Consider the following 27,379-nt stretch of genomic DNA (forward strand, 5'->3'; position numbering starts at 1 on the left):
GTGCCTGATGACCCAACCTGAGCTGGTTTTGGTGCCCAACAACTCAACACAACATGCTGCCACTCCTGTCCTGAGCGACCACGGCAACAGATGGAGCCCAAATCACAGGTATGTTAATGGTAGGGAATATAGGGTGGAGATTGTACTGGGTCTGCCCTGGGATGGAGTTAACTTTCTTAAGGAGCCAAGATGGTGCTGTGCTTTGGATTTGTGACTAAAACATTTTAGAGTTGGTAAAACACCAATGTTTTAGCTATTGTTGAACAGTGCTTGCACAGCATCAAGGCCTTCTCTGTTTCTCATTCAGCCCTCCCAACAAGCAGGCAGGGGATTGGCAAGAGCTTGGGAAGGAAACACACCTGGGACAGCTGATCAAAATTGACCAAAAGGATATTCCATTCCATATCAAGTTGTGTTCAGCAATAAATGCTCAAGGAAAGGAAAAGGAAGGGGGGGGGGTGGGGGGGGTGGAGAATGTTTGTGGTTATGGCATTTGTCTTCCCAAGTAACTGTTACATGAAATGAAGCCCTGCTTTCCGGGATGTGGCTAAACATCCGCCCACCAATGGGAAGTAGTGAATAAATTCTTTTTTTTCTTTTGTTTGTACACACAGCTTTGCTTCACTTATTGAACTCTTTATCTCAAGCCATGAGTTTTTCTCACTTTTGCTCTTCTGATGCTATCCCCATCATGCAGGGGTGGGGTGAGTGAGCAGCTGCTGGCTGGGGTCAAACCATGACACAAACACTACCTAATACATGAGCAATGCATGTTTAAAGTAACCGATTTGCTTGACATAAGAGTGCTTAGTGGGGAATCTTACTTGTTTGTATGTACATTTTCTTCCAGCAGAATTATGCCACTTAGTATAAACAGTTATGTATTCATTGCATAAAGATAGATGGACACTTCATGCCAACTACTAGTGCAGGAGAGTCACTTTCAGTACTTTGGTCTGAAGGAAACAGAGCAGAAGATGACACTACAGCTACAGCTGAGCCAGTACTTCTAAATGCAGAAACATTTAATTGGTTTGCAAAACATAAATCTTGTTCCTCAACCAGTGCAAAGCAAATCCCATTTTTATTTCTTTTGCTGTAGTTCTAGAGCTTACAAAATACTCTCTGGGTATGTCTGTTCATGTTTCATGTTTGAAGTGCAGAGCATCTGGGGATTCTAGTACTTTCCTTTCTTCTCAAGTCTCTGCTATTACAATGTTATTTCTTCAGGTCAAGAAAAACTGGAAAAATGCTTTCTCTGTAGACTGTCTACAGAACTATGAACACTGGCCAGAGGAGACAGGTCAAAAGATGGGTCCATTTCCAAGGGCCACAGATTGGCTTACTTTCAGGCTAGCCTAACTCTGAGAACTTGAAATCTGAATTTTGATCCCCATGTGACAGTGCTGCATGCTGCCACCAGATTCCTGGGACAGCAAGCTCACATTTCTGAACATCAAACGCTATTTTCTTTGGAGATTTTTCTATAGCTGGAAAATCTATTTCTGAACTTAATTAATACACTTTTTCCCTCAGCTACTTCCTGTGGGTTTTGAAAGAATATACCATGAAGTTCAGAAAGCAGCAGCAGCTTCTGTGCAACATCTGGTGTCCTTTAATTCAAATATTTATAGAAAGGGTTTAAGCATATACATGCCAATGCATATGGAATAACCACATTTTTTCCTTATAGCAAAATACTTCACAAACACTACTCATGCTGATAGACAGTAGCCAACAAACATACAATATAACATTCACATTCTTCAAAATTTCCTATTCTTCTGTTTTTTTGGCAAATCCAATGCTCAATTTATTTTTCCTCAAGTATTTTCCAGTATATAAAACCTTGGCAGAAAAAATTTAACAGAAAAACGTCAACTGTATTTACAGCAAGAACACCCTTTCCCCCTCCTCCTGCCCCCAGTATGTTTAATTACGCAGGCAGTGGAATGGTACACATTTATTCTCACATGTTGCTGCTACTTTGTGTATTATTTTGCACGATTCATTTTTTCATGCAAGAATGTCCTAGTACTTTCCATAGGAACACTCTCCCTCATTCAGTGTGCAACTGAGGCGCTGCAAAGCAAACAAAGCAACTGAGCAGTGTATAGTCACACTTTTCATTGAGAAGTTGTAAGCTACATACAGAACCACCTGAAAGTCAGAGTCTCCTCGAACTTTTTATCTTGGTAAGTGATGCATTATTTCTTTATATAGTATTAAAGACGTCTATCTATCATCACTGACATGTTTCATTAAACTCCATATGGACATTTAACTGAATTAACTGCACTGATTTCTATATTTTCAAATCTCTTAAAATGAAAAGAAACCCAAACTATGTAAGCAAGCATTCTTCATCCTGAATGGTAGATGCACATACAGATGCACAAACTTCAAAACATAACTTGTTAGTTATAGCATAATAAAGCAGCAGTTGTATAACTTACACATGTGCAAAAACACATGCATGCCCCACATTAAGGGAGACACTTTGTGCAATGATTGGGAAGAGAATGGATATTACAAACTTGCTAAGATAAAAACAGATTCACAATGCAAGTTTTGAGATGTGCTGGAATAGGGGTCAAAAGAAGTATGGAATGGCTCTGACAGCTGTCAGCACTGGGTAAAAAAAGGCAGAAGTTGTGTGGGTAGCACCTGCTTCATACAACACAGGTGGTAAAGTCAGAACGAGAAACTGAGTGTCTCAGGGCCTTGGGGCAGATGGGATTGCAGGAGTTGAAAGGGATACCTTGTTAGCATGCTTGAGACAGTAGAGCTACAGGAAGAATTAAGGGACAGAAAACTGGGATTAACTTGAGAACATGAAATGGGAGACTTCTGACCATCACTTCATTCTGATTACTCTTCCTGTTCAAGTCTACCTTTGTTCATACCCTCTCTGCTATAATTATAATAAATAATAGGAAAGAAAGAGGTCATACTTTTATTCTTCAATTAACTTTTGTACAAAAGGAGATTGCCTTGTTACAGGTCTCACCAGAAACAAGACTGCTACTAGAAGAGTATACTACTACAAAGACTACTACCAGAATTTAAACAGGGTCAAAGGACAGTGCTACCAAACTGGTAATGCTTGGTGGCTCTGCATCTGTCACTTTAGATAATCTCTCAGTTATTTAAAATAATAACGTTCAAATGGAGACAGTCAGAAACCCCACTGACAAGTATGCTGTACATGGCAAAAGCCACAACACAAAGTAACCTTGAAGCATGTCATACTCAAGTTTCTAAACTGCACTTCCAGTTAGTTTCATGTCAAGTGTAACAACAGCCTGATTTTAAGCAAAAAAAAAGGCAGAGATAATGCTAACCAGGGTAAGCATAAAAAAAAATAAAATCCCCAATTTGGGCCAAAACAAGATGTCATTGTAATACCCTTTTTAGAAGCTTAGCAGAAGAGCTGTCTCTCTACTGAAAAAAACAACCCACCAAACCCAGAAAACCTGTTAATCCACACATTCTTCCCAGAGCTCTAACTAGTTACAGCTGTCCTTCATAATAGCAGATGTGGTTAATATGGAGTCACAGGGTGGCTGAAGGTGCCAGATCACGGCTGCCACCCAAGACCATCCCATGACCTCACACTGCTTTGGAATAAGACCCTTGAGAAAAGTTACTTTCTGACTGTGAAATGCTGCTAGTTCTCCCTCTTCCTTTATGGCTCTAAGATACACAGTATGTGATTTGTGGCCATCAGACATGGTGACGATTTTGGTATGAGAGGCAATCGGTTATTGGTATCACTTGTGGCAGCATTGTTGTCTCTCAGCTTCTGACAGCAAGAGATTGTTTGTTGACTGTGGTGCATTGACTGGCTGGACACCAGGTGCTCACCAAAGCCATTCTATCACTCCTCCTCCTCAACTGGACAGGGGCACACTGTCGCTATACATTCTTCCCCTGCTCCAGCATGGGGCGCCCCCATGGGAGACAGTCCTCCATGAACTTCTCCAATGTGGAGTCCTTCCCACAGGCTGCAGTTCTTCAAGAACTGCTCCAACGTGGGTCCTTTCCACGGGATGCAGTCCTTCAGGAACAGATTGCTCCAGTGTGGGTCCCCCACAGGGTCACAAGTCCTGCCAGCAAACCTGCTACAGTGTGGCCTCCTCTCTCCTCAGGTCCACAGGTCCTGCCAGGAGCCTGCTCCAGCATGGGCTTCCCACGGGGTCACAGCCTCCTCTGGGCAAATCAGCCTCCTCTGGTATGGGTCCTCCATGGGCTGCAGGTGGATATCTGCTCCACCATGGACCTCCATGGGCTGTAAGGGGACAGCCTGCCTCACCATGGTCTTCACCACGGACTGCAGGGGCATCTCTGGTCCGGCACCTGGAGCACCTCCTCCCCCTCCTTCTTCACTGACCTTGGTGTCTGCAGAGTTGTTTCTCTCACATACTCTCAACTCTCCTCCCTGGCTGCAGTTGTACAGTTTTTTTCCCCTTCTTAAATATGTTATCCCAGAGGCACTACCACCGTCGCCGACTGCCTCAGCCTTGGCCAGCAGCGGGTCCATCTTGGAGCTGGCTGGCATTGGCTCTATTGGACATAGGGGAAGCTTCTAGCAGCTTCTCACAGAAGCCACTCTTTTAGCCCCCCTCCCTGCCTCCTCCCCCCCCCCCCCAAACCCTGCCATGCAAACCCAATACACTCACCTTGATAATAGGAGAATGGATCAAGTAGGGAATGCAGTAAACAGGTCTCTGTTGGATTTGGCAAGAGTTTAAAAGAGAGCAGTTCTCCCAAATACAGAAATAACAGAGAGCAATCCCATAGTATTCAAAGGAGAGAAACGTCAGCACTAAATGCTTCAGACTCTGCACTGGAAATGGATAGCCAAAATCTGTCAGATTTATAATCAACTTTTACTCAGTTCTTACTCAAGCTTTCCCAGTCTTCCATGTAACATCAAAATTATGGTACAGGTGTTATGAAGAAGTAACTATACAAGCTTAATAGTAAGACAGGTCAGAAGTTCTTATGGCTATTACTTCTGTATGGATCTCAGGAAATCATGCAAGTTTCAACAGATCTTTTTTTATTGGACTACATGCAGTTTTTCACATAGACTGATGAAAAATTTCCAATTGAAGCTAAAGTGTATGTAAACATCTAAAGCCTTTGCAAAAAACCTCAGCACAATAATGTCTTGTAATAGAATAATAAAAGAAAAACTGAACAATTTCTTACAAAACATCAAGATACACAAGTAAACCTGAAGTTCCCCTTGGCTTCTTGTTTATTATTCAACTCTTGCCACAGTTTATATTGGTTTACATTGTTTTCTGTTATCATGGTAATTCAACCACAAAAATATTTGTATGTTTACTTTATTTATCTTGCAAGCATTATGCTTCCAAGAAGATGACCCATTGCAACATTGGGTACTCTGGACAATCTTTTTGCTCATCTGCAGAACTGCACACAATAGAAAGTAAAGGTCTGGAGAATCTAGCTGACCTTGCATTGACGGCAGTAGCACTGACTGTCAACTCATCACTGACTTCTGCAGACTCTTGAATCCAGCATCACGGAGAAGCATGAGATTCTTCTAAATACTATCAAGGTGCTTGCATTGCCCTAATTTCTTTTTTATGTCTGGACCAAAGCTATTCTTTTCCCCATAATTTGTTCACTTGGATTTACCTTCACTCCTACATCCAGTTTGGCTTCTCTTTTATGAAAAAGGAGTATGAAGTATAAACTTGTTTCTATCATTGTCTCCTTTTAAAGTAAGAATTTCAAAATAGGCCATAAATTCGAACAAAAATAGATTTCTTGGTGTTCTTTGCTGCATGATAAAAAATACCTACTATCCAAGCATTTGAAAAAGTTTAAAGGCCCTTTAAGAAGCCTAGCACTTTACATGTTAGAAGACCATATATAATTAGAGTATAAGACAGTCAATAGAGTTTCTCTGGATTAACCTCTCACAACTAATTTAGCCAACCATACAAGTGTGAGGTAAATGCTTATTTTTCAGATTGGGAAATGGTCAAAGAGAAATGGAGTGTTTCATCCCAAACTACCACAGTGATCTACAGCAGAGCTTGGCATAAACCCCAGACCTGCCCAAGTACAAATTATGTACTTAATCTTCTACTAATTCCTTCCGTCTTCTCTTTATGCATAAAATAAGTCCTATGATTGTTTCAATAAAGAACAGTCTGAGCAAAAAAAATCCTGAATAAAGCAGGCATGGATTCTTAATTACCTCCTCATGGAGAACAGGGTCAACTCTAGGTGTAAGCTGAAACAACAAGATCATGGGAAAACTCAAATGCTGCTAATTCTTCTTCACTTCTTCCAGGGCTAGTAAGAATATGTGTCTATAATCCTCTCTTGTTTGGCATCCCACACAAACAATGCACACATTTTTTAAGAAAAAAGTGTTAACTTCTTAAATTTATGAAAGAGGACAAAGTGAGCACAGTGCCAACTAACTCATTGTGACTACCAACACTGAAACCTCTGCTGGCCTTTGAGAAAACCTAGAAGCACGCTGAACGTTACTTTATGCTATGGACAAATGTGTCTATGATGCGGACAAATTCCCAGTGGAAAACTTCATATTAGATTCTAAATAAATTATTAAGAAATATCTAATGTGAAAATATTACATAATTTGAATTGTACATCCAGTACCATTAACCAGTATAAAATATGTACAGTTCTGACTTATAGCAATGCAAAACCAAACACATAAAAACATAACAGTATAACGGCTACGTGGTTTTGCTTTCTGTATAAAATAAATGCATTGTGTATAAAATATATGCATTTCACATATTTTGACATTGAACAGTTGCGGCACTACACTACTATAAAATACACGCGTCTTGCCAAACTGAATAAAAAAATTTGGCACACAGCACAGTAAAATAGATGCCAGTAAAAACAGAAAACAAACCCCACAAAAAAACCAACCAACCCCCCTCCCCAACCCAAATCAGGCAAAAGACAATCATATTGAAAAAGTAAACTGGAAAGCAAAATATGATGAAATAGAAACCCTGAAGCAAAAAAATGTACTTCAAGGGGAATAGAAACAAAATGCATCTCGTATAACAGGGAGTAGCTGTGAACAATACAAAGAGAAAGGCCTTTGCCATAAAATTCACATACTTATTCAGAGAACATAATGAAATTTGGAGGAAAGGTCATATATAAGTTAGTTTGACAACCACTATATATCAGATCTGAAACCACAACTGACTTTTGCAGAAAACTGAAGTTGACAGATCGTTTGCTCGTAACTGGCTATCTAGAATGAGGGTCTGGATACTCAAAATAGGCAGTTGTTTATTAATTCTGAACAGGGACTTAAGCTGGCCAATCTCAAAATGAAATCTGAAACAATCACTGTTTGGGAAAACAACATTTTAAAAATTGATTACTTATACTTATTCGTTATAGAAAAGAGAGCACAAACGCAAAGTAGACCAATACTCAAGCAGTGCTGCAAGCTGAGCAGGAAACAGAATTGTCCAAGTTCACTACGACCTGAATGCATCTGAGCTCCCAAGATCCTGCTGTGCATCAAGGGCATGTCCAAAGACTGAGTGGAAGCAGATGGTAGCAAATAAACTGGCAAAATACAGCGATGAGATCCATATTATTAAAACTATTTAATGGACCAAGAAGTTCACAGTATTCTGCCTTGGATGAACCTGAGAAGTTTCAGAATTGAGATATCCACCACTCTCCTTGTGAAGTCAATTTGGTGACAAAACTCTGTAACGAACTTTCAGGGATGTAATCTTGAGACATCCTTACAGTATTTCACTGTAAACCAGATGCTCAAACCGCAAATTATCACTTGTCAGATGCAGCCTGATACAGCACCATATGTATAAGCACATATGAAAGTTTATAACAGAGAAAGTAGACACAATTGAGACCAAATTTAGAACACATGCAAAGCCTCAAAACTAGTTAACATTTGAAAAACAAGCTCCAATTTAATCAGGTATACTTCAGATAATTTATAATGTAAAGGTAAAAGATTTATCCCTGCCAACTAACCCTGTCTTGCTCAGACCTTCACTTTTTACCACCAGGGAACACACCTATATATAACTAAAGTATTGTCAGGTCAATGTCTTCGGATAAAACTCCCAGGAGAGATGTATTTATGTTCAGAGCACTGCTGAAGGAACTAAATATGAGAGCCAGGGATTTGGAGGCACAGATGACTTAAAGACTTCACGAACACTGCACACACTAACCATGGCTAGGCCATGTTATAATATGCAAATCAAAACAAGACAGAATTTCTTGGCATACCGCATTGCAATTTTCGTGCACAATTGAAAACAGCTTTATTTTAATCTATATGTTTTTCATCCACTTTCTGAAAAAGACAATGGAAATACAAATTCTGTTCACTGAAAAACTATTAAAACATCTGAGATAAACATACCAGTTCTTTGGCACCAAAATGTAGATTTTCCATCATTAAGTCTATTGAGGGAGTATATGCATTCAAAACTCACTCTAATGATAAACACATGTCAGATATATATGGAAGCCCTGATATTACTTGAGCATATCAGTAGATGATGGATGTAAAATAAATGGAAATCCTGGATGTTCACATTATATAGCAGGTATTTCACCATATGGCACACAGAACAATCACCTTAGAGGCTCTCGGGCATCTTCTAGGCCATTACATTATTATTACTGAACTTTGGAATGCAGAATTTTCCTCATGTGTAATCACTCAACCATTTCAATCGTCATGCAGTTATTTGTATTCCAAACCCAAAAAAACCTAGACCATCACCCTTTAAATTTAAAGCTGTTATACTTTCACTAAATGACTAGTTACCTCATGTTTCCCATACTTTCTCTTACCTAGTAATCTTGCCATAGAGGGGCAATAGGCTGTAAACTTATGCTCTCATTTTACCAAGCTGTAACAAGGTAGCTGGTCTTAGCAGCTACATTCATTGAGATCCCAATATATGAGATTTTTCTTTAAACAGGATTCCAATAATTCAAGAACATCTAATTTTTCTCCTTCTACAGTTAAGTTTTAAAAAGTTCAAGCAATAGTGCCTCCAGCACTTTTCATCTGATTTTTCCAGTGTTAACAGACTGATGGGCTTCATATTGAGCTAAAAGAGCCCTCCGAATTCCATAACTTCTTTTTTTTAGTTTTCATTTTTATAAATCTCAATTTCTTAATTCTGAGTTGCAGCACTTTAAAAACTGATCTGAATAGGAAAGGGGGGAAGAAATCAGAATGGTTTTGTACTTTATTTTTATATGATATGTAATGAAAAGCTGGTAGAGTTTCTTTTGTAAAAGGAGCAAGAGAGAGCAGCAGCTGTTTTTCATTTTTAGAAATATCAGGAATGTCAGATTTTTTTTTTTCTGATTTTGTAATGCAATTCTGAGTCACACTACAAAGCATATATACAGAAAGAGCTTTTCCAGCTAGTAATGTGTGAGTAGCTGTCAGTCTTTAACATAAGTGATTACAATAGTTTATATAATATTAAAGACATCTTAACACTTTAAGTTCTCTAAGCAACCAAAATAATGAAAGATTCCAACTCTTCTATGTTCTATCTTACGTTCTCTCTCCTTGGGATTATCTTCTGTGCCAACTCTATGGTGCTTCTCAAAACAAGATCAAGAGGTAATGAACCATGGCCACCTTTCCCCTCAGCGGTACACTGATCTTGGTTTCTCACACAAAAAACAACCTGTTGGAAGTTAATGCTTTCAAAACCACCTCCAGTAACCTTGGTTGAAATTGCTCAATGAGTACCAATACTTAGAGGATTAGCAGATAGATAGATGACAAGACAGGGAAAACATTTTGCTTTCTCATTTGGTTGAGCAAACCCTTCTCCCTGCCTCTTTATGTGGATCAACTTTATAAACTGATTACTTTTCCTATGGATACATAAAGGATGCAATTTAAAGATTCTCTCTTTAGCACCCAAAAGAATTAAGGGTTAACTGAGAACTCTCACTATTAATATCCTAAATGTCCTAAATTTGTAGCTTCTCTAATATCATTTAAGATTTTCTGTTCACCATTATCATTCTGACTGGAGGCTGTAGCACATTACTAATACCAAACTTTCACAACAGTTGGAACTTCCATTCAAAAGGCTTCTTAGTGCTTCTCTTTTCCTGTAACACATTTGTGCTGTTAGACTTAAAATACAGTCAGTGCTTCACAACACAGCACCGCTCTCATGCACATCCTACCTCATTATCCCTGTAAAGATGGTACCTTTAATTAATTATCTTGAAGACCTGGTGGAAGGAGGATATCTATTATATCTGATGACGTTATATGTCAGGCATTCTAGTTTCCCCCCATTAATTTTTTTGGTTCAAGGATTGGTATGGAAGCATTCATAATCTACAACCTTTCTCTGTAGCTTAGTATTGGAGGTGCCAATCAACTGGCACTGTAGGTAGTCTGATTTACCTTCAGTATTTATTGGACCAAACTGTTCCCTCCTCAGCCTTTAAGAGACATCCTGAAAAGTAGCCACATGTCCCCTGCTGGTCATGTCACTGTGAATCAGATGTTCCTCCATACACATAGTCTTCCCCCTGCTTTTAGTTTAAGTATTCCTTTATGACCTTTACAATTTTCAGTGCCAGCAGCCTCGCACAATTTTGATTATGATGCAGCCTCCATCCTTCCAGCTTCCTCTTGCCCCAAACGTTCCCCAAACACCTAAATCTCTCCTTTTTATACCATACTCTCATCCATGCATTGAGATTCTGGACCTCTGCCTGCCTCTTGGGCGGTCTGATGTAAGTCTGCCCAAGACTATGCAAGTCTGATGTAAGTCTGAACAATATTTTGGAGAAGGATACCAAAGAGGTTCTGGAAATCAGTAACTTGGCCTTCCTTTATTTAAAAAAAAAAAAACAACAAAAACCCACCAAAACAACCACCACACCTGGAGAACCTCTTGTTACACTACTTTTTTTTCCTGCAATTTCTTCAAGGAAAGCATAAAAACAAGACTACTTCTAACATTTTCCTCCACTGTTCCCATGACAGCTCATATCCAGTAAGATATTTATACACATCACTTAAATACTCATTTAAAATAGGAATGAAACTTGAGAGTTGCTTGTGTTTCATGAGTGCTGTGATATAAATCTTTCTGGGACTGAAAAACTACAGCCATGTGCATGTCAAGCACCATGGATCACAACATCACTACCACAGGCATATCTGAATTTAAAAACACTGCTCTTCCCTACCTACCTTTTTGTTCATTTATGCTCTTGCAACTGTGTTTATTGTGTCTGAACTACGTAGATGATCCCAGCCAAATATCGCTTACAAAAATGTGAATTGACTCCCTCTGAACTTTATTGACAACAATATGCTTGCTCACATTCTGGTCTGACACACCAAATAATTGAAATGAGCATATTCAAATCAAAAGCAATCGCATCGCTTTTGAGATTGAGCCTTGTCTAAAGACAGGAATACACTTTAATAATCCTGAACAATCCGTTCAGCCAGGCAACACAATGAAGTAATACAGCTTCATAGGAATGCAAATGAGTGGTAGAAAGATCCTTGGACTAGTAATTTAAAATTTGACAGGATACAGCCTATTTTACAGAGATAAACATAGTATCCTATCTCTATCTTATAGTATTCCAATCTCTATTTCACAGAGATAAACATAGTATCTCTGTGAAAAACTGCCAAATTCCTAGCAGTTTATTTCAATACTGCACTTTAAAAAGATTCTTTCCAGAATGGACAAAATCCAAGCTGAGATCTAATTAAGCTAATTAAACTGAGATCACTGCAATTGCTACTCCGCTGTTGAAGATGATGGTGGTAACTTTGGTCTAGTCTATCTCCTTGCTCTCAAATGGTGACTCTACTGAGGCCCATGTGTGGCAGCCTAGTTTAAATGCAAAGAGGTTAATGGAGAAGAGATCTACAAACTGCCCCAGAGAAAGTAAGGGGAAGAGGGGGGGTGGGGGAGGAATGGCTAACCATACAATGGCTAACCATAACAATGGCTAACCATCTGCCTGGGCTAGCAGACAGATGGACAACTGCGTGGAGAAGTAGGTGGGAGAAGAGTAGAGAAAGATTTGTCAAAAATTGACACTTAGTTTTATACTGACATAGAACTTCAGTTGCAGCCATAGCAATGGATTCTAGGCTCTAAAATATCGAGGAGTATATGTAAAAGACATGCTAAACAGCTCGCAGTTCAAGTGATCAAATCTGGAAGATGAGGAACCTTCAGGAAAAGAAAACAAAAAACAAATCAGTCTCACAGAGAAAGTATTTACGCCTGAATGTGATATTCATCACCGAATGCAAAATTCTTCACTTCCTCAGTAGTCTTAGGAAGACCACAGACATTCTTGTTTAACGTTAACATCTGTTGTTTGACATGGAAAATTCTCAGGAAACAGTGGCTTCATACATTTAGTGTAACTTCCATTCAAACAGAGTTGAAATACTCAGGACAAAAAGAATTCAACTCTGCAACACTGATTCCCAGCATCAAGCCAATTATTTTAGCCTGTGTTACAGGAAATTGTGCTATTAAATCAATGCAAAACATTTCCAAAAACACAAGATGTTGACAGATGCAACTATTACATAGAGAAAAGTATATCTGGTACCTGATATGCAAATGAATACCTTTATTTCCATACTGAAATAAGAAAGGAACATAACATTTTAACACGTAGGAAAATAAATGGAGTATTATTATTTTACTGTTCTCAGCATAAACACATTGTTGGAGAATGGAAACATCTTTGTAGGTACAAGGTAACACGTTCATTCTGAAGCAAATGCAAGTAAGGTTGATAACGTTTCCAATAATTGATACTTAGAAAGAAGGGGGGGCAGAAATGGAGATTGTTAACAGAGTAGGGGTAGGTGATCATAAAGCTATTATGAAGCGTGATGATAAGAAGCATGAATTGTGAAGCATGATGATTATCAAAATCATCACGTATTCTTCTTATAATTATGCTCTGATTATCTATACATGATTTTTAATTTAAGAAGGGTGTAACAACCAGAATTTAGATAACAAAAGTGAATAAAGTTTTTAATGGGTCCCTCAAAAACACCAGCCATTCGCCCCAACATTGCCAAAAATCAAACCACAAAACACCAAAGTGCAAAGAATTAATGACAAGCATATTATACAAAGCTGATAGACTATCGCTTCAGTATTACACAAAAGTCTGATTCATACAGTAGTCCTCTCCCTATGGTTTATGGATTGCAAACAAAATATTTTCATAAGCAAAGAATGTTAAAAATCCACATAAGTAATTATCTAGTTATGCTGCTATTAAATGCACTAACAACAGAAACAGAAGTTTTATATCAATAATAACATCTATCCTAATCAGAATGTTTTTGTAGTGAGTAGAATTCTTCAGGGGGGCTTGGCGGGGGGTGTGTGTGTGGGGGCTGGGGAGAAGGGAGGAGGTTGTGGAAAAATCCCCCAAAGCCCAAATGAAAGACAGCAACCATTCTGTGCCTGATCCAAAGCCTTTGATGTTAACAGAAAGTCTTCAATTAAACTGCAAGAGACTTAGCATCAGACCCCTTTTATGATTTAGAGCATTTCCTCAGATTAAATCCACAGAGAATACAGAGGTTTTGTTTTTATATATTTTCCACTAGAAAGTACATTTTTAAAATAAATTAAGGCAAAGATCAGAAGTGTACATTTAGGATTGTCAGCTAAAATATAAATCTTTCTATTTTTCAAAGTTAGAAAATACAGGTATGACTGTTCCTCCTCAGATGCAGATGTGCTTAATCAAAAGTTCTACTTGATTCGGAAATTACACCTTCCTTCCTTTCCCTGTCACACAGTTAAAAAGTACTAGCAGTATCAAATTTAAAATTCCCTTAATAAATAACTGTATCCATTAGAATAAATGTTATGCATTTGTTATTGGTTGTGTAACCATGTCTTGTATGTGTTAGTGTCTTGTAGCAAAGATTACCATCTAGTGATATACTCCAGGGAACCTGATGCTCCAAATAATTACGTACTGACTGTTAATTAATGCCTCAAAGTGAGTAGCCTTTCATAAATTGCCTTTCACAGATTGTTGGTGTGAAACATGGTTTCAGTGTAAATCTGGAAAGAAGAACATAAAACAACACAAGCACTGTGACTACCTTATCCTTGCTCTTTTTTTAGTTACTGGTGAGAGAGAAGTTGTGGACTGATAAACAGACTAATCTCAGGCCATCACCTGCATAGTTTAAAAAGAAGGTGATATGAATCTGAGAAATGCTATTTTGATAATGTGATTTAAACACTCTTTTGAAAGAAACAAAGGTAATACATAACCAGTCCTGTAACTTCATACTTTTTGTTCCTGTCTGTCCTGGGCAGAAAGACCTTTCTACCTCTTTCTCATGTCCTTCGTGCCCAAGGACTTCCTTAGTCCCACACCAGAGATCCAGTGAATTCACGGAGGAGTTTAGGAGGTGAAACAGGGTCTTCTCATGTGTGAAGCAGAAGAATTCTCATTTGATAAATCACAGAAAACCTTTTCTTATTACTGTTAGTATTTTAGCTGGTTCCCCAATCCCAAATTCATTTGAGCCATATAGGTAAAGAGCCATAGATATTAAATTCACTTACTCCTGAAATAATGCCCAGAACTTTAACTGTAGCATAACAGCCTTTGGGCATCCGTTAACAATATCTGGACCTGAAGCTAGACAGCACTAATGTCATCCCTCCAACATCATGTTAAGTACAGCTGTCCTCATCAGGCAGCTTAGATTTTTAATGACCAAAATCATACTGTGCACTAGGCTGCTCAGACAAATCCTGGCACGTCTCTCTATAGCCGTGTATGAGCTGCCTGAGATCCTGTTTCTAAAAGCCTTTGAATTCCTTTTAAATTCCAAACACTACAAAGTTGGTTCCTGGACATGAAGCACTCCAAAATAAGCTCACCAGGCCTTACATTAGCAAAAAAAAAAAGCTTCTAAGAGCTAGTAATGGCTTACATTTCTGGTCTAGAAGGAATTTCTCAACACACTTAGAACTTGTGGCAAGCTTTTCAGTAATCTTGAGACTCAGACGGATGTGGCATGGCCCCAAACTTTGAAGATCACAGTATACTCAAAATTTGCTGTGCAGAATCCTCTTTGCAGACAAGCATCTGCATGATTAAAACATGACGGGATTGGAGAAACAGGTGAAAATATAGAACATAGCAGGAAAAGGTGGCGCTCTTCTCAGGGACCACAGATTAGAGCTCAGTGCAAAAGAAGGAAAACTATACTACTAAGGTTACGTGAAGATTGTATCTAGAAGCAAAAAACAGAGGATGTATTTATCATCTGCAAATATTTGTTGGTATTTCTGCAAGTCAGAAGCATATGCTCAATTCAAGCTCTGACAATAATGTATAGTGGCACTCTATTCTTCACTCAAAAAAAAAAAAAGACAGTTCTTCACAGTTTCAGTTTCAATCCCCCCTTCCCGCCCCCAAATCTGAAAGTCGCTGAATTTTGAAGCATATAGACTTTATTATTTAGAAAAAATAAGAAGTATTTTGACTTAAGGCAAGATGGCACTCCAGACCGTTGCTTGTAGTAGAAAGTTCCATTATGCTGGAGCAGAATTCTGTCATTCTCAGTGTTTAAAACACAGGGGTTTTTTTCTCATATCCTACATACCAAAGACTTATTGGAAGAAAAACTAAATGAGATGCCACAATAAGTTAGCGGTGCCACAATCTGTTAGCACTAGTGCAAAGGCAACAAAACCAACTGCAGTTATGATGAAGGTGTTCACTGGTGGACCAATGTCCCCTTTTCTGGAGAAACAGCACAGATGATACATATAATTTCTCTAATACTGGAAAAATATTAATACATATTAATCTATCTATCCTGCCTATCTTAACCTAAGTTACCTTAAACCTATGCTAGCAATAAGTTGAAGATAACAGTTAAGATCTTTGCCAGTTCCCAAGTCAGTTTCCTGCATATAATGAACACCATTTTTAGGATTAGCTTCCGATTTATAACTTCAGTGTGCTGGAGCACAACACTAATGAACCAAGCCTCCTATAATAATTCAGATACATATGCTGTAAAGAACACTTCAAAATACAATCACAGCTGGTAATACTAGTTTAAAAAAACATTAGACAACAGATCTGCAACATGTTTTTTAATTTTATTAATGGCCGGCAAACATATTTGTTGCAGACAGTACACAACTGTGTACAGAAAGTGCACAAAAACTTAGTCGAAACCTAGAAAATACAGGTTCCATTATTCAAAAGCTGTAACTAAGCACCAACAACATAAAGCCTAGTTAAAGTTGCATGGCAACATTCATCACAATACTTGCAATAGAATTTATCACCTGTTGATAGCAATGGTGCCAGCTGCAGCCATATTAAAATGGATTAAAAATATTTCAACAGAGGTGCACAAGGAAGAACTGTTCACCTACTGCTTGTCTTACAGTAACGCACTAAGCCCTATAACATTTTTATACATTAGAAAAGGAAGAAGTCTTGTGTCATGTGGCTGGTGACTCTTGCCAACTCACTCTGCAGCTATCAAATCTTATTGGCTTATTACAGAATCACAGAATCGTATAGGTTGGAAAAGACCTTTAAGATCATCGAGTCCAACCGTAAACCTAACACTACCAAGACCACCACTACACCATGTCCCTAAGCACCTCATCCAAACGCCTTTTAAATACCTCCAGGGATGGCAACTCAACCACTTCCCTGGGCAGCCTGTTCCAATGCTTGATAACCCTTTCAGTGAAGTAAAATTTCCTAATATCCAGTCTAAGCCTCCCCTGGCGCAACTTGAGGCCATTTCGTCTTGTCCTATCACTTGTTACCTGGAAGAAGAGACCGACCCCCACCTCTCTACAACCTCCTTTCAGGGAGTTGTAGAGAGCGATAAGGTCTCCCCTCAGCCTCCTTTTCTCCAGGCTAAACAACCTCAGTTCCCTCAGCCTTGTTCTCCAGACTTGTTCTCCAGACCCTTCACCAGCTTCATTGCCCTTCTCTGGACACGCTGCAGCACCTCAATGTTTCTCTTGTAGTGAGGGGCCCAAAACTGAACACAGGATTCGAGGTGTGGCCTCACCAGTGCCGAGTACATGGGGACGATCACTTCCCTGGTCCTGCTGGCCACACTATTTTTGATACAAGCCAGGAAGCTATTGGCCTTCTTGGCCACCTGGGCACACTGCCGGCTCATGTTCAGCCAGCTGTCGACCAACACCCCCAGGTCCTTTTCCACCAGGCAGCTTTCCAGCCACTCTTCCCCAAGCCTGTAGCGTTGCATGGGGTTGCTGTGGCCCAAGTGCAGGACCTTGCACTCGGCCTTGTTAAACCTCATACAATTGACCTCGTCTCATCGATCTAGCCTGTCCAGGTCCCTCTGCAGAGCCTTCCTACCCTCAAGCAGATCAACACTCCTGCACACCTTGGTGTCATCTGCAAACGTACTGAGGGTGCACTCGATCCCTTCATCCAGATCATTGATAAAGATATTAAACAGAACTGGCCCCAACACAGACCCCTGGGGAACACCGCTTGTGACCGGCCGCCAACTGGAACCAACCAACTGGAACCGTCAATTAGCAACCATCAGTACAGCAATATTGACAGCTAAATCATAAGAACTCAAGTTAGAGTGACACTTGCTAAACACTTAGCACAATTTTAATATACTTGACTGAAATCTACACAAACTCTTTTTAAATAGAAAAGTATGCTTATCTTATTCTGAAAAATATATGGGGAAACATAGTAATGGAACATAAAATCTCAGTGGGCAGAAGTATCTTGACTACATGTCCACTATGCAAAACTAATATTCAGCATTCCACGGTGAATTAAAAGCAGATTGCCTTTTATCAATGAAAACAAACCTATTCGGAAAATGAAAACAGCCACAGGATGTTTTCCTTCAAATATTTCGAAACTCAAGTTAATGAAAAGGTAAACAGTGTGGTCTGCGTTTCATGTGACCTACAGAATATTGCTAGGGATAGAAAATCAATGACTTTTTTTTTGTATGTATAATAACTAACTGTGGGAAAAGAAGAAATAATATATTGGAAAATTAACTTTTGTTAAAGCACTAAAGGGATACCTTCTTTAGTTGGGGATATGCTATGGCCAACCAACAGCAACCAATAACGTTATGATGGCTTAGCCACCACTTGTCAACAGTACTGTAATAATTAATTGTACATGTTCTTCTACTGCAGTGAGGTTAAAAACCCTCTATGGGTTTAAAAAAGCATCAGTACCCATCCATAAACTTGATTTCAAACGAGACCCGTTCACGACAAGGTGTGAGATTAACAGACTTTCATACCACTGAAAAACAGGACCAGCAGCAGAAAGTAACAGAAATAACAACAGTTCTAAAACCCAAAACAATTCCACGAAGACACCTGTATTATCTGTTTTCAAGGATTACAGCTAAATGAAAGCCTATTTTAAGTAAATATGGAAAGCATACAGTCAGCCATGACTATGAATACATAAAAAAATAATGGGACAAAAACTAGTAAGATTAATAATATTCCTTCTGTATTCTTGGCAATAAAATTGTCCTCTTAGAAAATAAAATTCCAACTGTAAGCTCTTTTAAAACAATACCATCAATTATTTCATTTTGGGGCTCCTATACTTTATGCAAGCAACCAGCATAAGCCTGATGCATTTGAATTCTTGGCAGAAGAATCTCCTACAGGAAGTGACAAAATATCCTACTGTTTGAATTTAGCATCCCTCTTCAAGCATGAAATCCCTCTCCATGTGTCCTCACACATCCAGAATCTTCACTTCTGCATCATTTCTAACATTACAGTAACCAGTTTCTGACTAGCTTACCTTCAGACTGGAAAGTCTTGGTCAAATAAATTTAAAAGAAGAATGCTGCTTTTTAGCTGTATGTCAGTATATCTGTGACTTTTTCCTTAGTCTCTTCTATCATTAAGAGAAGGAAAAGCAATAAGATGCTTCCATCCAAACACTGCTTCAGAAATACCAAATTCCTATGATATTTTCCTATTAACTTGAGCTTGCTCACATGAAGCATGGAAATCCTGCTGCACACTATGCTAAGAGCTGAACTACATCACACATGACTATGCTTTGCAATAGCATAGTTATATTACAAACTAATGATGCCATTATAGGAGTAAATGACCCAATTCTACATTAAAACTTAGCCCTGTGGACTATAAGCATTTCCAATTTCAGACTCCCTCCATGGACTACCCACAGGAATTTAGGATAATGGGAGGAAAATACACAATTTCATGTATTGATTCAGAATTGCTATCTGGCATCACTTCTGCAGCACATCCCTTAAGACAGTACTTATTTCTGCTCTGATTCACTCCTCTTTTAGAGTGTCCTGTCTGCTCTCAACCTCGACTGCTTATTTCAACAAGCATCTTCCCACTTGTATGTCTTTTGTTAATCTTTTAGACATAATGAGTTAGACAGTTAATATTTAATAATATACCATCAGTGTGCTTCAGGAGAAACACTGCACTGAAATTAATGAGCCACAGGGGTGTTAAAATTCCACCTTTATTTCAGGCTAACGTTTGTCATGTTTTTTCACATGTGGAAACTTCTCTCTGCATCTAAAAGTATTTAGAGCCTTTTCCCAACTGTTGTTGAAAGCTTAGATTATTTACACTAATTGAACCATGCATATGTACTATATAAAGAAACCAAATCTATTTATAAAGACTCAAAACCCACTACTATGCTTCCTGGTATTCTATTCCAGTTACTAGGGATTAGCACACCAGCCTAGATGACAAGCCACTTGCACTGAACAGCTATACAATTTTTTGTAGATATGACCTAGTGGATAAATTTCCTTAGAAAAAAGAAATAAGGTCTACAATGAAGACGCAATATAACATATAGAACACACTGTGCACATGCACGTACTTCCACTTGCATACGCACCTCTTCCTAAGGAGCGCGCTCACAGTCACAGAAGCAGGGGAAAGAAAACAAAAAACAACAAACCTTACCTTTTTGCAGACACTTTCAAAATTAACTTCCGTCCTAAGAGCAAGTCTGGTAACTTCATCTGGCTTTATTTCCTGTGGATGAAAGATATATTTATTCTTTTTATGATCAGTCTTTACAAAATCTTTCTAAGGTTCACCTTCCTCATAAACATTCTAATTTCATGGCATCTCCCACTGATCTCTTAAAGGAAGAAAATTAGTTTGCTATATAGAGGGGTTTTTTTGTGTATGTAGACGCTACATTTACTGACTTCCAAAACATTATTTACACCTAATCTGACTGTATCTACTACTACTGAGGGCAATAGAGATTTTCAACAGCAAAGTATGCAGAAGGGTGATTTTATTTACAGAAATGTTTAAATTGCCTTTATTGCTGTGCTACAAATAAACTTTTGAAGGTTTGAAATGCCCCACTTATCTTAGACTCCAAAGTTACATCAGAACTTATCAACATATGTGAATATATAAGTTTAAGACAATGAAAATGAAGTTGAGAAAAAAAATATTCTCTTTTCTGAAGAGACTGACTACACATGCATTTTTCATTCCTGGACTTAAGAATTTCCATTGGCAGCTGAAATAGAGGTATGAAAATCCTGGTCAAGTGGATTTTGTCAGAAGTTGAATATTTTACAAAACATGCCCCCACGATAGATTTCTCATTATTTTAAAATATGTACTTTATATATGTTGTATTACAAAATGCCCTATTAACTTTATCAATTGAATGCACTGAATATTGGCTTTTTCCTCCTAGGGCACTGTGTCAAATAAATCATGTTACATACCAGTTGTTTGCCAGATGGCCATTTTAAAAGCAGTTTAACTACTGTTATGCAGAGTCTAAATAAATTCCACACATTCATAGGTCTGAAAAATGAAAAACTTTGTACAAAGAAACCTAGTTATTCTGATAGCTTTCATCTAGATCTAGCCTATATCACAATGCTGGTGGCTTCAAAACCTGAAGAAAACTATCTGCTGATTTTCTAAAACTCCAGGAAAGTAGATGGCTTAAACATAAAATACAGTAATTTTGCAACATAAATTTGCAACATATTGGCCACAAATTTGTGGCCAATGAGGAAAAAGAAAACCTAAATTGGAAATGTCCATGCAAAGTAATATAGTTTGAGAACATAAGACATGTCCAGGTGCTTGGGCTGTACCTGTAGGTAACATTATGTTCAGATCTGGACAAGACAGATGCTAACTGAAAACCCTTAAACACAACTACTGTAACTATTGGCTCAGAATAATTAATGTATTAGCAAAGATTCAAATGCAAATCAAATTATGGGAGACATAATTTACAAATGTCTAGAAAAAAATGTACTACATAATAGGGAAAGACCTTCATGTTCAACAACTAAATTATAGTTGTTCCTTTCTCTCTTTTTCCCTACTTTATCATCCTTGATAAGTATTCCAACACTTTCATTTAACATCCTGCTCCACTGTTAAGTTTCCATATTCTACCCTGTTTCTGTCCTAAATCTGGAGCAGTCTGCGCACTTCCTTGGATGTAATTTCTGGAAGAACCAAGAAGCTTACTTTCTAATAGACGGTCATACCTTGTGTTTCAAAACCTTATGTTGTCCTTCCTTCTATATATTAGATACCTTACAGAGAGTTTGCATCTTACCTAGATCTTTAAGGTGTTGCGTAAATTGCATATGTCTTAAAACTATAAGCAAGCATATAATAATGGGAATAAAGTAACAGAACGAAATTAAATTAACAACAACAACAACAACAACAAAATCCCTTTTTGTGAATGTCAGAAGAGCTTCCTGACAATGAGGTCTAGAAGTCTGCAAAATTGTCTCCCAAAGGTACTGGTGGAAGCCACTTGGAGGACAGAATCCAGACTGGAAAAACACTGGTGGATGTAGGAAACAATCTTCTACTGGCAGATGGACAGTTGGATGACCTAATAGAATCTAGAGATGGAAAAGACCTACGATTCAGTTTTCCATGACTTTCCAAAGTGTTTCACAGATGGTGAAAGTAGGACACGGTGGTTAAGCGACATGCTTACTGTCACATAGTTGGTTGGGAGCTATGAATGAAGCTCTGGAACCCAATACTATTCATTACATCAAGCTGCTGCTTTATTAAAAAAAAAGATAATTTATACGATCTTAATGCCAAGTAAAACTGCCTATTTCCTGCCTCTTTAGGATTTGAATGCAGCAACCTTGTTCAGAGGGGAGGCAGGTAAACTTCAGCAATCCCTACACTAGAATGTCAAAGGTTTAATTTTTATATGACAACATTACAGAATTCCCTTAACATTGCAGAATCATTCATAATAATGGAGGAAGAGTTACAGTTTGGAATGTGAAGTCATGAATGGAGCCTCACTGAAATGCTTACCACACAGAATGAGGCCAAGAACCTCCTGTTAAGGCTTAAACCCCCAAATTTATAAAGCATCTCCTTCACTTCTCTTAGATTTAAGGCAAAACAAGCATTTTTGACTTACACCGTCTTCAGCAGCACCCTGGTTTTGTAAAAGCAGCCATATAAATCAAGTTATTGGAATAAATAGACCTTTCTTCTGTGTCTATTAATGGTCAGCAGCAGACAAGGAAATAGAAAAAGGATCTAGTGATATTTTTCCCGGCACAGTTTTCTCAACTTTGAGATGTATGTAGCTCAACAACTCCTGACTCACAAAGAGAACCTTTGTATTGAATATCTATTATGAAATCTTCTTTCACCAACTATGTTAAGGGATGTTATAAGCAGCTGCCACCTTCAGCATCTCCGGGACCAATCCAGGGATTCCCCCTGCCTTGCTGCTGGAGCCCAAGTTCAGAGGTCTGCATCCCAGGTTCATTGCATCCCAGGTCCATAAATGCAGCAGTTGCTTTCTTATTGGCAGGTTCAACCAGTAGTGAAGCTCAGCTATGCAGCTAGCTGCCAGGGGCAAGGCACTGCCTTTGACAGCACCCACATGTAACACTCCCAGGACTCACATGAACCTAAGTACAGCCAGCCAAGACCTCTTCCTCCTTTTCATCTGGTCAGGATTGAAGCTCACTATTGAGAGTATGCCCCCTCCCACTCCCTCTAGATTCATGAGCACATGCACTTTCATGGATTCCTCAAGTATCAGCACAGCATGTTCCTCTTTCCATCTAATACCCCTCTGCCTGGGTCCAGAGCCCTTTTATCCATCTCATGGGCCTCCTACTTGCTGTCTGGCAGCAAGTCACTAGCAGGCAGATGCATGCACTCACACTCTTGTCTTACAGGCACCCCACACTCACAGGTCCCTCCATACACCTGATACCCCTGCCTGGACCCAGCGCCTCCTACTCGCTGCCAGTCCAACTTGAAGTTCGCTAGTGAATTACACATGCCAAAGAGACACACGTGTGGGGTCAAACCACGTGAAAATACAGACACTCTGCCTGCCCCTGTCAGCAGCAGGCACCAGGCACGCAGGCTGCCACCTGCAGTCCCAGTCCAGATGCTTCGCTGAACGCCTCATTTGCTTCACTCGCCCCAGTCTCACCCATAGCTGTGCCCAGGACACACACTATCCCTGTCCTCCCAGCTGGGACACGTGCTGCTCCTGCCCCTGTGGCTGGAGCTGAGACCCTCACTTGCTCTTGCTGCTGCCACCATAGGCTTGGGGCACCTACATCCCTGGTCTGACTCCAGTTGCTGGTCCTGTATCCACTCATGCCGGTCCCCCTAATAGCTGGCACCTAGTCCTTAAAGCACGTGCACATACAGGATAAAGGATCAGATTACACAGAGAGTTAAGAAAAGATTTTATAAAAATAAGACAGCCTGTGGTGATCAGACACAGGGCTTGGTCAGGTAAGTGTACTGACTGGCACTGGTTGGGACCAGTCCCTCCGATACCCAGTCCCACCTATGCCCCCTAAACATTGTTTAGTAAGTTTTGCATAGTCCAGAAGTCCCCTCATATCCCCAAATCCTCATGTTCATCTTGTTTCCCCTTCTTATCAGTTACAAAGGCCAGGTTGGCCTTTCCCAAAGCAATACCAGTAGTTTCTTAATGGCCCATTACTTAGTGACTGGAGACTTCTTGGCTTTGTCACTGTCTCGGTTACCCCTTGTCCACCAGCTCTGTTCCTCTCTGTGTGTATGTTCACCCCTTCCCTGCTTCACTTATTATCCCCTTAGCAATGAAAAGGTCCACTGCTGGAGGCTCATAATGAAGAATGCTCTCACCACCTTCCACATGCCCTCACCACCTTCCACATGCCCTCACAGATTATAGCTGTTTTCCATGTTAATACTTGGTATTGTAACACCCTGTGCCAGTAAATTTCTAAGATTAATGAGGTGTTATGTTCCAAGTGAAGAGGGAATACAAAAGTTAAGAGGGAATGAGATAAGTATGCTACCTTATGAGGTATCAGGCCCACAATAATCCCAGATTAGGTAAATACGGACAAAGCCCCCTACCAACCAACCCTCTCCTACTCTCCTTGAAAATCATCTCTGACAAACATTTTAAACAACCCCCAAATACCTAAAAAATAAAAGCCTTAAAAATAAGGTGTTGAAGTACTGACTGCCTCTTGAGGGATGATGAAAAACAACTGTCGGGATCAACAGACCCTTCTCCCTTGCATGCTGACCATGTTTTCTCTTGTGGGAAAGAGACTACAATTACAACAAGAGCTACTGACTTTCAGATACACTGCCAGCACTGATGGGTAATGGGTAGTAAGCAACAAGGGGAACAGATCGTTTTCTTTTAATTATAGACTGCACCCCTACCTCAACTTCTGTTACAAAACCCTTTTAAGAGACAGGGACGTGAGCAAGGTAACACTCTGCAGGCTGATGTACATGACACAAAGCACTACAGCGTAGCTCTCTTTGTCCTGGTGCCTGAGCCGAGCCAACAACTGCCACAGGAGCAACCAAGATGAGACTGGAAGGAGGTGTCGAAGGTGACAGAGCAGCAGCAGCATGACCAGCCTGACTTTCAGAGCTGGGATTTGCACAATTTTTCAACAATTTTCACAATGTGGAGATCGAGGCTCCTCCAGGCATTTGCTGCTCAAGCAGCTGCTCCACGCTCCGGTGGGCAGCGGGGGGACATCAGGTGAACCGACCCCATAGCCACTTGGACCTCATCATGGCTGTAGGCAGACGACTAGGCCTTGGCCTGAGATTAAGCTGAATAAACAGGACGTGAAAAACTACTGGACGTGACATAAGAAAACTGCTGGATGTGACAGATAACACGAGAAGCTGACAGAGTGGCTGGATTTTACAGATCCAGATCTGTGAAAAACAGACAAGCTCCATAGAAAGGTTGGAGTACAGGGCAGCTTTCGGCAGGGGACACATCTTGCCAGGTAAATGTCCTGGTAATAGCACACGAAGCTAAGACTGCCTACGACGTCACACTAAAATACCAAATTCGGGGAAAAAGTTAAGTATTGGTGGGGAAAGACTGGCCTGGGCTGGGAAAAGGAAGTGCTGGAGCACAGGAAGGGATATGGCGGTGCGCAGCGTGGGTAGCTGTGGGGCAGCCATGCAGCTCTGAAGTGAATGCCAGTACCAGAGGCAGTGAGCTCACGCCAGTATCAGAGACAGTGAGCTTGCCCCACTACTTACAGAAACTTAGAACAGCAAAGTTTGGTTTTTTGGTTTTTCAAATTATGAACTTGTTTAAATAAACCATAACTGCCTTACACAGAAAGGCAAGACTGTATTGAACAGAAGTATGTCAAGCATAAATGGCATCTGAAAATACAATTTAATGCCAATATTGATCGTGGTTGCTCAGATGACACTATATCCAAGTGATACTGAAGAAGATACAGTTTCTAACTTAATGGGTATGGAAATGTAATTTATCAAACAGCCTTCGGAAGACAGGAAAGACAAAAAAACCCTGTCAGATGAGGCTTTGACACAGCTTAGAAATGCAAGATTATTCACATAAAATGTATTCCCAGCTATGCTGTCTAAGGCAGTTTTAGATGACTCAGAAAAAAAAAAGTTTGCCAGTAGTGGCCTGTGGAAGCAATTTAGGAGTCCTCACACTATTAAAAACTACCCAATGTCAATTCTGTTTGGACTAGTATTTTCCTTTTTACCTTTATCATGCAATTCATTAATTTTCCTCATTATTTTTTCACATTTTCTCAGCTGTATGAGTGTTAAGCCTTTCCTTATGAAATCACTCTGTATACACCATCTTTGTAAGATGATTTTTGTCTGAAAATGGAGGAATTTCTGTAAAAAATAAGTAATAGAATCAGGGTATATACAAGTACATAACAGAACACCTATACCAAAAATCAAATATATCTGGTGAAATCTCAGCTGTAGTTTGTTACCCATTGCTGCACTTACATCTTTTAAAACATTATCATAATTTTTACCCTTGAACAGGTGTTTGAACTACTGTCTTACAAAGTTTCTTATATTTTTCCACAGCATTCAGTCTTATTTTGCTGTTTTCTGTCATTTTTCTAGGTTCCTAAGAGAGGAAAAAGGGATAGGAAAAAACCCCAAACCTCATTTCAGAACAGGTCTTCACCTTCTTTTTTCTATAATTTAATCACTGCATGGCTTCCTGTCATAACCAATTTGTTCCACTAAGTCTGTAAAAGGTCAGTATTTTAGTCGTTCAGAGCAAAAGTAGTCTTTGACTCAGTGTAAATACTACCATAGTGAAAGTATACAAAAATGGGATCCATGCACTTACAAGCGGGATAGCTTCAAAGCAGTGAAATAAATCAGCCATGGTTCACCTGAACATTTATGCTTTTCAAAAAGAAACTAAATCCATGATAAGAGTACAAGTTTGTTTCAGCTATGAAGGCCTGTTTTCAAGAAATGCAGTACTCTAATTGATTATACCAAACTGATTATGAAGAAAAAGTGACACTTTTTTCCCCTGACAGTTTACAAATCCAAATCCTTTGTCAGTAACTCTGACCCAAATATATATAGATACACACACACATACTCTCACGAGAATTTCTACAGATGTAAGTCTCATTAGTGGACCGCCATAACAAACTAAATGGCACTCTGCCTATGCAAAAAAATAAAATAAATCCACCCCCTAAGCCATGTCACCCCAAGCCCCCATTTTACCAGATGTGAAACCAAGATGAATAGTATTGCCAGAAGGGGAATTTGGATAAAATTAATAAACAGAACAGTAGGACAAAAAATTTAAACTGGTAAGTAAAAATCTGATATTGTCTAGTTAAGTGTGGCTTAAGCTTATTAATAAGTTTATTAAATGGATCAGC

At 39.3% G+C, this 27,379-nt stretch overlaps 1 protein-coding gene across 1 annotated transcript in view; it reads right to left on the bottom strand.

The window, feature by feature from the left end:
- SRFBP1 (serum response factor binding protein 1) overlaps positions 1-27,379 on the bottom strand; it is an 84,631-nt gene that overhangs the window by 6,743 nt on the left and 50,509 nt on the right. Inside the window, exon 4 of the mRNA XM_072860433.1 lies at positions 20,103-20,174. Within this exon, the coding sequence (XP_072716534.1) occupies positions 20,103-20,174 (72 nt within the window). The remainder of the gene's footprint in view (positions 1-20,102; positions 20,175-27,379) is intronic.

This window comes from Ciconia boyciana, chromosome 4 (assembly GCF_034638445.1).
Source record: "Ciconia boyciana chromosome 4, ASM3463844v1, whole genome shotgun sequence".
Lineage (NCBI taxonomy): Eukaryota > Metazoa > Chordata > Aves > Ciconiiformes > Ciconiidae > Ciconia > Ciconia boyciana.